Consider the following 15,014-nt stretch of genomic DNA (forward strand, 5'->3'; position numbering starts at 1 on the left):
GACCCAGGACATGCTGGCGTGACTATGTTGCCCAGCTGGCCTGGAAGCCCCCTGGAGAGCTAGTGGAAGTGGCTGGGGAAAGGGAGGTCTGGGCCTCATTGCTTAAGATGCTGCCCCCATGACCCGAGCGCCGAAGAAGTGGAAAATGATCGATGGATGGATGGATGGATAGTTTATGTTTATGAACAGAGACCTACAGATCAATATAGTAAAGGAAAACGTATTTGTGATCCTGAGTTTAAAGACAGTTTTTATTCAACTTGTAACTAAATTACAAAGTAATCTTAAACTGAAACTTTGCTTGTTTGTAAAAGTGATTTCAGAGCCACTCGGTTCTCCCTGATGGAAACTGTTTCCTGTTTTGTGCTTATGATCATTTTAATAGACGTCAGCATCACTAATTAATGACATTCTATTAAAAGACTGGTTTACCAAGAGAGACACTGGATGATTTTCACCTAAAATGAGTTCATGAACGAGTCTTGTTATAAAAATGATAACAGGACATCAGAGCCATAATTAATCTTTTAGTACTTTTACTTTTGATACTTAAGTACATTTGAAGGCAAATACTTTTGTACTTTTACTCAAGTTGATGTCAAGAGTAAGGTCCTCTACTTTTACTGGAGTAATATTTTACCTTGGGTATCTCTACTTTAACTCAAGTACATGATTTGTGTACTTCGTCTACCTCTAATGATGATGATGATAACCCTTTGGATGCCAAATGGAGGCTAGATCAGAGAGCTAATAACAGGTTTTACAGTGATCTCGCTGTAATTACTATTAAATTACAGCATGTAATTTAATGCATAAATTATATGCTTCAGCTGAGTGTACATGATTAAAGGCCATGCCTAAAAATTATGAACAAGGTGCACTGATGGTTTCCCAAAAGCCATAAGTTCCCTTAAACAGTGTAAGGAGAATTTTTTATTTTATTTTATTTTTTAAATTGTACAGAATAATATAGATGGGTTTTGTATTTCCCCAGAGTCATGATACTGACAGAGTAATCATTTGGGATTTGGAAAGGACGTGCATCTAGTGTCATGTGTATAAAAATGCCATACAATCTAAAACCGAAGCATATTTACAAGGAATGAACACTGGAGAGTTCGCTGCTGGGTAAGCAATCTTCTTGCTACTTAAGACATCTCCAAATAATGAAACTGTTCAGGAAATGTTTTTCTTTCTACCAAACCTACTCTGTTCTTCCTCTTATTTTAGGTCATTTAAGATTTTAAACAAAACAAAGTGCATAATGGATTCTAATTTCTCCACATATACAGCATTTTTGATTATGGAATCACTGGACTTACCTCAATCAAACATTTTTCCAGCATTCATATTTGGAACTCTCACCTATTTTGCCATTTTGGTTTTCAATATGACTATATTGCTAACTATTGCTCTGAACAGGAAACTTCATAAGCCTATGTATGTTCTGTTGTTTAATTTGCCACTCAATGATATGATGGGTGCCACAGCCTTTTTCCCTCAGCTTGTGTCCAGTATTCTGTCACAGAATAGATCCATCACTTACTCTGCTTGTTTTCTTCAAGCCTTGCTGATTCATCTGTATGGAGCTGGAGCATTTCTCATTCTCACTGCTATGGCTTATGACAGATACATTGCCATTTGCTGTCCATTGAAATATAACACCATGATGTCTCCAAATAACTTGATGAAAATAATTATAATAACATGGACTTTAGATTTTACTCTGATTGGTTTAGCTTTTGCACTGAATTACCGCACAAAGATTTGTAGCACACAAATAGTGGACATTTTCTGCAATAATCCCTCTTTAATGAAGCTCATTTGTGGAGATGCAAAGTTAAATAACTACTATGGACTGTTTGCGATAGCTTTTATCCAAGGTCTGCCTCTTTTGATAGTGGTATTCACCTACATCCAAATCTTAATCACTGTTGTGGTAAAAAGACAGTCTGACGCCAGAAGTAAAGCGATTCAGACCTGTGGTACACACTTAATTGTTTTCTTATGCTTGGAGTTCAACACACTTTTTACCTTGATTGCTCACAGATTTGAGTCAGCACCCCAAAACTTACGAAGAGCCTTAGGAGCTTCTGTGATGATATTTCCTCCTATAATTAATCCTCTAATATATGGGCTAAAAACAAAAGAAATTCAACAGAATCTTATTTTCCTTTTCCATAAGAAGGTTGTGCAAACAAAGCAGAAAAACAAACTCAGGAAAAGACAGCTGCAATAAGAAATGGAATTGGGCCACTGTTACTTTATAGGAAACCATTTGTTCTTCAAATTGTTGTTGTCCAAAAGTGATATTTTCTGACCTGGAACCAAGAAAAATAATAATAACAGAGTAATGTTTTGTAATTTTACAGTTTATCTTTTTATTTTGTTTGTGGCTGGTCACTGTTTATTCGGACTTGTCAAGAGCAATTGGTAATCAGAATTTATGAGGAACCTTAATAGCTTTTTTTGTTTTTGCTTTGCTTTGTGAGTTGCACAAACATAAAAACCAAAATCCCTATTGAAGTCTGCATTATACATCCATCAAACATAGGCATGTGTTCTATTCAGGTATTTTGGAGATGTCCTAATCCAGGCAGGTCATTTTAATCTTGAACTACAAAACTCTACATGATTATCTATAATAGATTTTCATATTGTCAGATGCAAAACAACTAATGGAAAAGGTCTTATATAACAGTGGTGGAGAGTCTGGGTATGCAGATTATGTATTTGCAGACAGGCCTTGTTTTGAGGGGCCTTTAAATCATGTACTCTTTATGTTAAGAATGCATAATTTACCAATTCAAAGACAACTGCTACACTATGCCTTGTAGTAAACAGCACAGACTATAGCTATACTACAGAAGCATCACTGAAAAGTGCCAATGACCATCAATTTCAAGCTTATTTTATACTCTATCCATATAGATTTTATGGAATAAAAATGGAATTTTATAAAATTATGGAATAAATCTGTTTTGTATTAGTTAATTAATGCTTCACATTTAATTAACACTTCACATTTTTCTGTTGACTGCTGATATTTTTTCTCAGTGTAAATTTCAAGGTGTCAGTTATTACTTTTTGTGGTCCATTTTGTATTTGATTTAATGCAGTCATAGCACCATGTTCAAGCACAAGAAGCAGAGTGTTGTGACTTGATGCAGAATGGTGTTTACATCTTCAATTCTGTCTAAATTCAGAGCACAGCATTTGAACCTTGCTTCAGGTCATCGGATGTGTCTAAGTGACAAGCATATTTATCTGATATGCTACAGCAAATCCTCAAATCATTAGAAACTAGTCAGTTAGTCCTACGAGTCCTAGGAGTTCTGACACTAGATGATTCTGGGCTGAAAACATCCCTATTTGAGCAGATGTTCAGCAGTTTAAAACACTGTTAGCTGTACTGCACTTCTATCCTATAACGTTTTTTTTGTTATGCTCATTTTATTTTTTAGTTCATTAGCTTTTTCAATTCACTATTTTTTTTTCTTTACAATCTATTGTTTTATTGATTGTTTAACTTGAACCTTGAACTATCATTGTGTTCTCATTTATAAAGCACTTTCAACGACTGCAGTGTTTGGAAAAGTACTATATAAATAAACTTGTCTTGCATTGCCAAAGCAGGCAGTGTTGTCTTCTACTGAGCTCCAAAGAAAAAACAAACAAACAAATAAATAAAGCATCCTGAGCTGTGGATTTGTCACTTTGCCTCTGTTGTGGTTGTGTTAAAAGCCTGCTCTTGTGTTTTGCAGAAATATTTTGGTACAATAGTGAATAAAAAGGAACTTGACAGGCCCCTCCAATCTGGCTCTGACTCTTTTTGTATGAAGGAGATGATGATAAATGTGGCTTGACTTGTGAATGGATTGTGGAATCATACACCTGATTCATTAAAATGGCTAGTAAACAAAACTGAACTTCCCACAAAATGTAAATATTTTAAATGCTTGTAAGCATAGATTTAAATGCCTACATGCATGTCAAAAAATTCAAAGGCATGAATCTTAAATGATTCACAAACTGTTGGATTTTCTCATGTCTGAGCTTTATTTCTGCATGAGCTCGGATTCAGTGGTGTTTAGTCTCCAATGTTAAGAGCAGAGAAAATAAATTTCCTGCAGATAGACAAACCAACATGTTCACAGCTATGCAGCTGAGAGCAGTCAGGGCAACCTAGATTCATATGCATTATTTTTTTTTTTTTTCATTACTTTTGACAGTCCATTAACAAGTGTAAGCAAATTGCCAAAATAATGGAATCTGCTTGCAGCTTCATGGTCATTTTCTGTTTTTCATTTTTTTTTGTATTTGTGCTCAAGGGACATCCCAGCACTGTCTGTATCAGATAAATATATACATTTAAATCTAAATATTACTTTAATTATAATTGTTGCAAAACAAATTTGGTGAAAATCAGTTCAGTAATTAGGAAGTTATGGCCGACTGAATCAGCACTCATCTCGGTACTTGATATGTTGTTGCAAGCACAACAAACAGTGCAACACGTAAGGCTAAGTATACACTACACACGTTTAAATCTCAACACAATCATGTCATGGGGAGATATTTTTATGCTAGATAGCAAATAAGTTACTTTTAAACTTTTTTTCCAGGACCTGATAATGCAATGAGACAGACGCATGTCTGGAGACAAGCAAGATTTATTGTGGGCAAATCCAAAATCATTGTCAAGACAGTCCAGGTTCAAATGGCCAATACAGAGAGCAGGAGGGACAGACATGACAAAATGAACACAGAACTCCAAACAGACCAGAAATAAACAAAACTCTTCAAGCAATACATATACTTCAAACAGTACATCCAACAAACCGCACAAAAAAAACAAAACAAAGACCAGCAAACACAGTGTTTAAATACAAACCAGGAAAACAAGGGACAGGTGGGAACAATCAGGGGCGGAGTCACACAACAAGGGGCTGGACTAAAAACTAAAACAAAGAACCACATAGACAGGACTGGGAAGTAAACAACATGAGCACATGGACAGGACTCGGAGGAGCCAATTGTGACAGTTTGATATCTATAACAGTGTCATCAGCATAGCAGTGGAAATTTATGCTGTATTTACTGATGATGGTGCCCAATGGTAACATATGTATATTGTGAATAATATAGGTCCTAAAACAAGCCTTGTGGAACACCATACTTCACTTTTGCAAGGACAAATGATTGACCCTTTACATTAATGAACTGATAGCAATAAGTAAGTTAGGACCTGAACCTGGAAAGAGCCTCTATTCCTCTTATTGCTGCAACATTTTCCAGTCTATGTAGTAAGATAGCATGGTCTATTGTGTAAAATGCTGCACTAAGATCAAGGAGAACTAGCAGAGACACATTTCCTTTGTCAGAGAATAATAAAACATCATTTATAATTTTTTACTAGTGCTGTTTCTGTACTGTGATGTGGCCTAAAGCCAGACTGAATTTTTTTCATGTAGATGATTCCTATGCTGCCCTGCGATGGACTGGTGACCTGTCCAGGGTGTATCTTGCCTTCTGCCCGATGACAGCTGGGATAGGCTCCAGCACCCCCCGCGACCCTGTGGGATAAGCGTCTTAGAAAATGTTTGTGTGTGCGTGCATGTCTGTGTGTGCGTGCATGCGTGTGTGCGTGTGTGTGCGCGTGTGTTATTTAAGAAATTGTGCTAAATAGTAATCAAGGATTGTTCTTATTGTTTTCTGAGAGAGGAGAGATAGGGTGAGTGTGCTGCAGTAAGTGCTCTTCTATAAGAAGAAGTTAATCGTTTTTTGCTATTGCTTTTTCCAAGATCTTATATATAAATGGGAGATTCGAGACGGACCTATAGTTTGAATGCAGGGATCAAGGTTAGCTTTCTTAATCAGCAGTCTAATTACTGCAAGTTTAAAAGTTTTTGGAATATATCCAAGACTAAGAAAGGAGTTTATTATTGACAGAATAGGCTTGGTTATTTCTGGTAAAATTTCTTTGAGTAAACCTGTAGGAATTGGATCTAAAATACAGGTAGATGATTTTGCTGAAGAGACGATTTTAACTAGTTAATTTTCTTGAAGTCTACAAATGCTAACTTCTTCTTCTTCTTTTGGCTGCTCCCTTTAGGGGTCGCCACAGCGGATCATCTGCCTCCATCTTGCCCTATCCACTGCCTCCTCTACTTTTACACCAACCATCTCTATGTCCACCTTCACTACATCCATAAACTTGCTCTGAGGTCTACCTCTTCTCCTTCTACCCGGCAGCTCCATCTCCAACATTCTTTGACCAATATATCCATTATTCCTCATCAACACATGTCCAAACCATCTCAGCCTGGCCTCTCTGGCTTTATCTCCAAACTGCTCCACCTTCACTGTCCCTCTGATCTGCTCATTTCTAATCTTGTCCATCCTTGTCACTCCCAACGAAAATCTCAGCATCTTCATCTCTGCCACCTCCAGCTCAGCCTCCTGTGTTTTCGACAGAGCCACAGTCTCCAAACCAAACAGCAGAGCAGGACGCACTACTGTCTTGTAAACCTTCCCTTACACTCTTGCTGCTATCCTTCTGTCACACCTCAGCCCTGACACACGTCTCCACCCACTCCATCTTGCCTGCACCCTCTTCTTCACCGCTTTTCTACACTGTCCATTGCTCTGGATGGTTGACCCAAGATATGTGAAGTCATCCACCTTTACGACCTCTACTCTTTGCATCTTCACCTTTCCACCTGCCTCCCTCTCATTCACACACATGTATTCCGTCTTGTCTCTACTGACCTTCATTCCTCTCCTCTCCAGTGCAAACCTCCACCTCTCCAGATTCTCTTCCATTTTCTCTCTACTCTCACCACAAATTACCATGTCATCTCCAAACATCATGGTCCATGGAGCCTCCTGCCTGACCTCATCTGTCAACCTTTCCATCACCATTGCAAACAAGAAGGGGCTCAAAGCTGAACCCTGATGTAACCCTACCTTCAACTTGAAACCATTTGTCACTCCACCTGCACACCTCACCACTGTTTCACTATCGTCATACATGTCCTGCACCACCCTAACATACTTTTCAGCTACACCTGACTTCCTCATACAGTACCACAGTTCCTCTCTTGGCACCCTATCATATGCCTTCTCTAGATCCACAAAGACACAATGTAGCTCCTTCTGACCTTCTCTGTACTTCTCTACCAACACTCTCAACGCAAAAATTGCATCTGTGGTACTCTTTCTTGGCATGAAACCAAACTGCTGCTCACTGATCTGAACCTCTCGCCTTAGCCTTGCTTCAACAACTCTTTCCCATACCTTCATGGTGTGGCTCATCAACTTTATACCTCTGTAGTTACTGCAGCTCTGCACATCACCCTTGTTCTTAAAAATCGGGACCAGTACACTGCTTCTCCACTCATCAGGCATCCTCTCACTCTCCTGGATTTTGTTAAACAACCTGATTAAAAAGTACACTGCCTTCTCTCCTAAACATCTCCATACCTCCACAGGTATGTCATCTGGACCAACTGCCTTTCCATTCTTCAACCTTTTTAAAGCTGCCCTCACTTCCACCTTACTAATTCTCTGCACTTCCTGATCCACTATCTCTCCCCCCGTTGTCCTTTTCTCTCTCTCGTTTTCCTCATTCATTAGTTCCTCAAAGTACTCCTTCCATCTACTCAACACTCTCTGTTCACTCACTAGTACATTTCCCTCTCTATCCTTTATCAGCCTAACCTGCTGTACATCCTTTCCAGCTCTATCTCTCTGTTTAGCAAAATTATACAAGTCCTTTACTCCTTCTTTACTGTCCAGCCTCTCATACAGCTCATCATAGGCCTGAGCCTTTGCCTTTGCCACCATTCTTTTCGCTATGCGACTAGCCTCACAGTACTCCTGCCTACTTCCTTCATCTCTCTGGTTATCCCACTTTTTCTTAGCTGCCTTCTTCTTCTGAATACTCTCCTGGACTTCCTCATTCCACCACCAACTTTCCTTGTCTTCTTTCCTCTTCATTTTCAGTTCATTTTCTTGAAGTAAGGTAAACAATTCCATCCTCTCTGCAGTGATTGTAATATTATCAGGATCTAGACTGGCATTATAAGAATTTATAATTATAGAGTTTAACTGTGCCTTCTGAATTTTCTGCCTAATTGTTTTGATTTTGTCACTAAAGAAATTCATAAAATCATTGCTGTTATAGGCTAATGGTATCTGGGATTCAGTAACTTTTTTGTTCTCTGTTATTTTAGAAGACCTGTCCAGGGTGTAGGGAGAAGCAGCTTAGAAAATGTGTGTGCGTGTGTGTTTGTCTGAACCTGACAGATCCTCACTCACATAAAGAGGAGTCTTCCCAGCACCCTGGACTCTCACCAGTTTGCCTACTGGGCAAACAGATCTACTGAATATACAATCTCCCTGGCAATGCACACTGCACTCAACCACCTGGAAGAAACAAACACCTATGTAAGAACGCTGTTCATCAACTTCAGCTCCATCTTTAACACCATCATCCACTCCAGACTCGTCTCCAAGCTCAACATACTTGAAATAAGTCATACCCTGTGCAGCTGGATTATGGACTTCCTCACCTCCAGACCTAGGTGTGTTAGGATGGGTGAACACACCTCCTCCATCACACTCAGCACAGGTTGTTCACAGGGCTGTGTTCTCTCACCAATGCTCTACACACTGTACACCTAAAACTGCACTCCAAAACACAGCTCCAATACTTTTATTAAATTTGCAGTTTACACCACAATCACCAAAAATGATGAAGGACTGTACAGAAATGAAGTCAAGCTCTTCACAGTGTGGTGTGCCACCAACAACCTCTCCCTCAACAATAGCAAAACCAAAGAACTGATTTTTGACTTCAGGAGGGGAAGTACAGAGCATGCACCACTGAGCATCGAGGGGGTGATGGTGAAAAGGGTGAATAGCTTCAAGTTTTTTGGTACATATCTGAGGATCTCACCCAACACATCCCACATCATCAGAAAAAGCCAACAATGCCTTCACTTCCTCAGAAGGTTAAAAAAAGTCAAATTGCCACAACAGCTCCTCTGCAACTTCTACAGAGCCACAGTGGAGAGCATCTTGACCAGCTGCATCACCGTCTGGTACAGCAGCACGACTGCTGCTGAATGCAAGGCCCTGCAGAGGATTGTCAAAACTGCTTAACACATCACCGCAGCTGTCCTCCCAGCCATAGAGGACATATATGACAAGCAATGTGAGAGGAAAGCCATCAACATGTCCTCAGACCCCACACATCCCAGCCACCCCTTGTTCCAACCTTTACCATCCAGAAAGAGATACTGGAACATCTGAGCCAGAACCACCAGGATCAAGAACAGTTTCTATCCCCGAGCTGTCAAACTGGTCACACCGGCAGCATCGACCTGAGCTTAACAACAACACTATAGTCTGTTACTGATCAGCTTGATCACCCAGCACACTACACACTGAGCTCCACTAGCTCAGAAGACTGTATGCTGTGCACTTCATCTCTGACTAAGCCTTATTTCAAGTATGTTTATATATTTATACTGTAACTATATTTAAAATGTTAGCTGAACATTATGCTGTTACTCTCTACCTGCACTGTACACTTTATGTACTGATCACTATTTACATCTCTTTTTGCACCACTAGTACTGCATTTACTGTACTGCAATTCACCAGCACATTTCTGTCTATATATATCTGATACACTTGAATATCTGACTATGCACATACTGTCTATACGTCCAATATACGTGTTATAATCTTTGCCTATGCACATTTTGTCTATGTTTCATATTTGTACTTACTGACGATACACATTTTGTCTTGCACTATTTGTTATTTATCTTTTATTACTGCACTGTAGTAGTGCAGAAGTAGCCCGATAGTGTTTTATTATACTGTACTACCCTGTATTGCATAATGACAATAAAGCTGAAATTAATTGAACACACACACACACCCACGCATGCCACTTTATTAGGTACACATTGCTAGTAAAAGGTTGGACCCCCTTCTTCAGAACTGCCTTAATTCTTCGTGTTATACTTTCAACGAGGTGTTAGAAACATTCCTCAGAGATTTTGGTTGTTTATTTGAGTTACTGTTGCCTTTCTATCATCTGGAACCAGTCTGCCCATTCACCTCTGACCTCTCACATCAACAAGGCATTTTCGTCCACACAACTGCCGCTCACTGGATATTTTCTCTTTTTCAGACTGTTCTCTGTAAACCTTAGAGATGGTTTTGTGTGAAAATCCCAGCAGATCAGCAGTTTCTGAAATACTCAGACCAGCCAGTCTGGCACCAACAACCATGCCACGTTCAAAGCCACTTAAATCACCTTTCTTCCCCATTCTGATGCTCGGTTTGCACTTCACCAAGTTGTCTTGACCACCTCTACATGCCTAAATGCATCGAGTTGCAGCCATGTGATTGGCTGATTAGCGATTTGTGTTAAGAAGCACTTGAACAGGGGTACCTAATAAAGTGGCTGGTGAGTGTATATGTAATGTGTGTTTTTTTCTGGGCCATGGAATTAATTGGAAACAGAAGCACTGGTGCAATGTACAAAATGTGCAGTAAACAAAATGAAAGGTGTTGTGCTCCTGTTATCTCAGATTAAGGGCCTTAAGAGCTTATATGAGATTTCCTCCAATAAATAATCCTCTTATATATGGAGTAAACATGTTCTTGTAACTTTTGAAACTTTACAATAACTTGCTCTGGGTTCAGCATGACATTGTGTTTATTTTGAGGAATTTAAATGACCAAAAAAATTGTTTTTGTAGCCATGAGTGTCCTGTATACTTTACCTATAATGCATTATTACTCAATAAACACAGTTGCAAATACAACTGAAAACAAAACTTGTATTCACTGAATTAATTCATTTCACATAATCCGAGATGTGATAAGGAATTGAAAAGTATGTGCGCTCAAAAAAGGTAAATTTCAGTTAGTGTTGTGAAGTGGTTCCACGCAAATTGGATTCTTCCTTTTCATTTACTGCCTTATATTCACACAGTACAACTGTTAGCTCCATCATTGCCAGCAACTGTCTTGAAACTATCGGTTTTACACAACTACATGCATTTGTTGAATAATGGTAACAAGACAGAAGTTAGCAGCACCACCAAGAGTGTGATTTCATATTTTTGAATGTGGGGGACATCAGATGACTCTTTGTACATGCTCTTGTAGACCAAATCATCACAGCACAATGATTATTGTACTGTGCAGATTTATTATACACAAGTTTACATTTTTACAACAATTTTACAACAAGTTTTTTTTTTTTTTTTTTTGAAAGTATCGAATTCTATATTGGCTGGAACTCAATATTTTATAAGGCAGATCAGGAGCAGGGACAAAAAAATTATTGGAACACGTTTCAAAACCTTTTTGGAGATTGATCCTATAATTATACATCTAGGATTAGGGTTGATCAAGGTGCACTACAGCTATTGTCTCACAAGCCATGACTTCTGTTGCAGACAGTAGAAAGAGAAACTGCTTTAGAGAAACTGGTTCTGCTGAGTCTGTGTTTCAACAATTCAATTTTAAGGGATGGAATGTAGCAGCCTCAAACTGGCTTCTCTTCCAGAGCCAAGGAACTGAGAGAGTGATCAGTTGGGATTTAGGCAGGACTTGTGTTTAGTGCCAAGTGTATAAAAATGCCATGCAAGGCTAGCTTGCTGCATATTTACTCAGCTGAACTGATGGACATGGGACAGGTCCCTTGTATACACTGTTGAACTTCTCACAGGTTCTCCATATTTAGCAACTTATGTTGACAATTTTAGCTTGAGTGTTTTTTCAGAGTAAGTGATCTTACTAAAGTATTGACAAATTAGAATATGAAACTAAATGAGAAATGATCTTTTTCAGCTAAACATTTTCTTCTATGTCATTTTATATATACAAACTAATAATGGATTCAAATTTCTCCATATATACAACATCGTTGACTTTGGAGTCACTGGAATTACCTCCATCTAATATTTTTCCAGCATTCATATTTGGAACTCTCACTTATTGTACCATTTTGTTTTTAAATATGACTGTGTTACTAACAATTGCTCTGAATCAAAAACTTTATAAGCCTATGTATATATTGTTGTTTAACTTGCCACTCAATGATATGGTGGGTGCCTCAGCCTTTTTCCCTCAGCTGGTGTCTAGTATTCTGTCACAGAATAGGTCCATCACTTACTCTGCTTGTTTTGTACAAGCTTTTCTGACACATATGTATGGTGCCGGAGCATTTCTCATTCTCAGTGCTATGGCTTATGACAGATATGTTGCAATTTGTTGTCCATTGAAATACAACACTTTGATGTCTCCAAATAACTTGCTGAAAATAATTATAATAATGTGGATCTTAAATTTTACTTCGATTGGTTCACTACTTGCATTGAACTACCGCAAAGAGATTTGCAGCACACAAATAGTTGACATTTTCTGTAATAATCCATCTTTAATGAAGCTGGTATGTGGAGATACGAAGGTAAATAACTACTATGGACTGTTTGTAACAGCTTTTTTTGAAGGTATGCTTCTGCTGATAGTGGTCTTCACATACGTCCAGATCTTAATCACTGTTATTACAAAAAGACAGTCTGACGCCAAAAGTAAAGCAATTCAGACCTGTGGTACACACTTAATTGTTTTCTTGTGCTTCGAGTTCACCACACTGTTTCTCTTTATAGCTCACAGACTTGAGTCAGCACCCCAAAACTTACGAAGGGCCTTAGGTGCTTCTGCCTTGATTTTTCCTCCAATACTTAATCCTCTAATATATGGGCTGAAAACAAGAGAAATTCGACAGAATCTTATTTTCCTTTTCCATAAGAAGGTTTTACCAACAAAACAGAAAAACAAAACAAAGCACAGTGAAAAGACAATTGCAGTAAGAAATATCTGGAAACAATGAAAATATTAAAAAAATCATGTTCTTTAAATATTGCAATATGTCTTATATCCAGTAAAAACAACTACAGTAGGAAAAATTGTTTTGGCTGCTGTTAATTCATAGTGAGTCTCAGTGGTTCTTCAGTTCATTTTTGGCCGAGAGTGACACTGTATCTGGAGCGAATGTAAATAATAAATAAAATGTTTTTTGCAGTTTCTCTCATGTGCGTTACTGTTTTTAAAACCAATTTATTGTAAATATTACCCATAATCACTCATCACAATTTAAACCTGTCCCAAATGGCACAATAAAAATTCAGAACTTGATTTCTATTCAACATTGTGATATTGTTTTTTGCAAAACTACAGAATTTTTTTTTACTGGGCCATTAATTGGAAACCTATGCACTGGTGAAATGTACAATGCAATAAACAGTGTTGTGTTCCTGGTCTCATAGATTAAGATTTGAAATTTTGAAACTTTACAGCAACTTGTTTTAGGGCCAACATGACACTGTTTATTTTAAGGAATTCAACAAGTTAGTTTATATGATCAAAAATGCAATTTTGCATTTTGTGTTGTATTCTTCTTTACCTATAAAGCATTATTACTGAATAAACATAGCTATAATTGCATTCACTGAATGAAATCATTTCACTGTGGTTATTGTGGTAATAAATAGAAAACTATGTACCCTCAAAAAACTATATATAACATATAATCATATTATGGCAATCTGAATAGGAAATATTTAATGAATACACTATCTATCTATCTATCTATCTATCTATCTATCTATCTATCTATCTATCTATCTATCTAATATATATATATGCTACAGCGCCTCTCCATGGATCACCACCTTATCGTGGTGGAGGGGTTTGCGTGCTTGAATGATCCTAGGAGCTATATTTTCTGGGACAAAAGTTCCTGGTAGGGTCTCCCATGGCAAACTGGTCCTAGGTGACAGGTCAGACAAAGTGTGATCCATAATAACCCCTATGAAAACACAAAAACAGGACTTGTGTACCCTGCCCGGAATAGGGTTACTGGGGCCCGACCCTGGAGCCAGGCCTGGGGGAGGGGCTCGCCAGCGAGTGTCTGGTGGCCGGGCCCAGCCCAAAGGAGTTACATGAGTCCCCCCTCTCGTCGACCCACCACCAATGGGAGGGGCAGTAGTAGGGGTTCTGTGTTCTGTGGATCGGGCAGTGTCCGAAGGCGTGGGCCTTGGCGTTCTGATCCTCAGTTGTTGAAACTGGCTTTTGGAACTTGGAACGTTACCTCACTGGAGAGGAAGGAGCCTGAATTGGTGAGCGAGGTTGAGAGATACCGTCTAGATATAGTCAGGCTCACCTCAACACACAGCTTGGGCTTTGGGTCCAATCTCCTTGAGAGGGGCTGGACTTTATTCTTTTCTGGAGTTGCCCATGGTGAGAGGCAGCGGGCAGGTGTAGGCTTTCTCATAGCCCCTCGACTCGGTGCCTGTATGTTTTTTCCGGTGGACGAGAGGGTAGCTTCCCTACGCTTTCAGGTTAGGGAACGGGTCCTTATGCACTGAACAGCAGTTCAGAGTACCCAGCCTTCTTAGAGTCCTTGGGAAGGGTGCTTGAAAGTGCCCCTCCTGGAGACTCTATTGTCCTACTGGGGGACTTTAACGCTCACATGGGCAATGACAGTGAGACCTGGAGGGGTGTGATTGGGAGGAATGGCCTCTCTGATCTGAACCCGAGTGGTGTTCAGTTTTTGGACTTCTGTGCAAACTACAGTTTGTCCATCACGAACACCATGTTTGAACACAAGGATGTCCATAAGTGCACATGGCACCAGGACACCCTAGGCGAAAACCTGTGTATTCAGATTCAGATTCAGATTCCTTTATTGATCCCAGGGGGAAATTGCAGTTGTTACAGTTGCAGCCATTTATGTAAAAATAAACACTTTACTAATAATTTAAGACAATATATAGAATTTACAGTATGTACACCAGATTTAAGTACTTAAGAATATAGTAAGGTGGCGGTGATTGTGATAATGTGAAACATCAGGTATAAAGCAATTACAATTATTTAAATTAAGTTAGTGTCCCTCTGAGTTATTGCACACACAA

General features: G+C 38.9%; 2 protein-coding genes across 2 annotated transcripts; both read left to right on the forward strand.

The window, feature by feature from the left end:
- Positions 1 to 1,264: 1,264 nt before the first annotated feature.
- On the forward strand, positions 1,265 to 2,239 carry LOC108441359 (olfactory receptor 52K2-like). The gene has a single exon (XM_017720848.1). The coding sequence runs from the start codon at positions 1,265 to 1,267 to the stop codon at positions 2,237 to 2,239; it is 975 nt and encodes a 324-aa protein (XP_017576337.1).
- A 9,687-nt stretch (positions 2,240 to 11,926) lies between these two features.
- LOC108441360 (putative gustatory receptor clone PTE01) lies at positions 11,927 to 12,928 on the forward strand. The gene has a single exon (XM_017720849.1). The coding sequence runs from the start codon at positions 11,927 to 11,929 to the stop codon at positions 12,926 to 12,928; it is 1,002 nt and encodes a 333-aa protein (XP_017576338.1).
- The last annotated feature ends 2,086 nt before the right edge of the window (positions 12,929 to 15,014 follow it).

The sequence above is a fragment of the Pygocentrus nattereri genome, chromosome 17, assembly GCF_015220715.1.
Source record: "Pygocentrus nattereri isolate fPygNat1 chromosome 17, fPygNat1.pri, whole genome shotgun sequence".
Classification (NCBI taxonomy): Eukaryota; Metazoa; Chordata; class Actinopteri; order Characiformes; family Serrasalmidae; genus Pygocentrus; species Pygocentrus nattereri.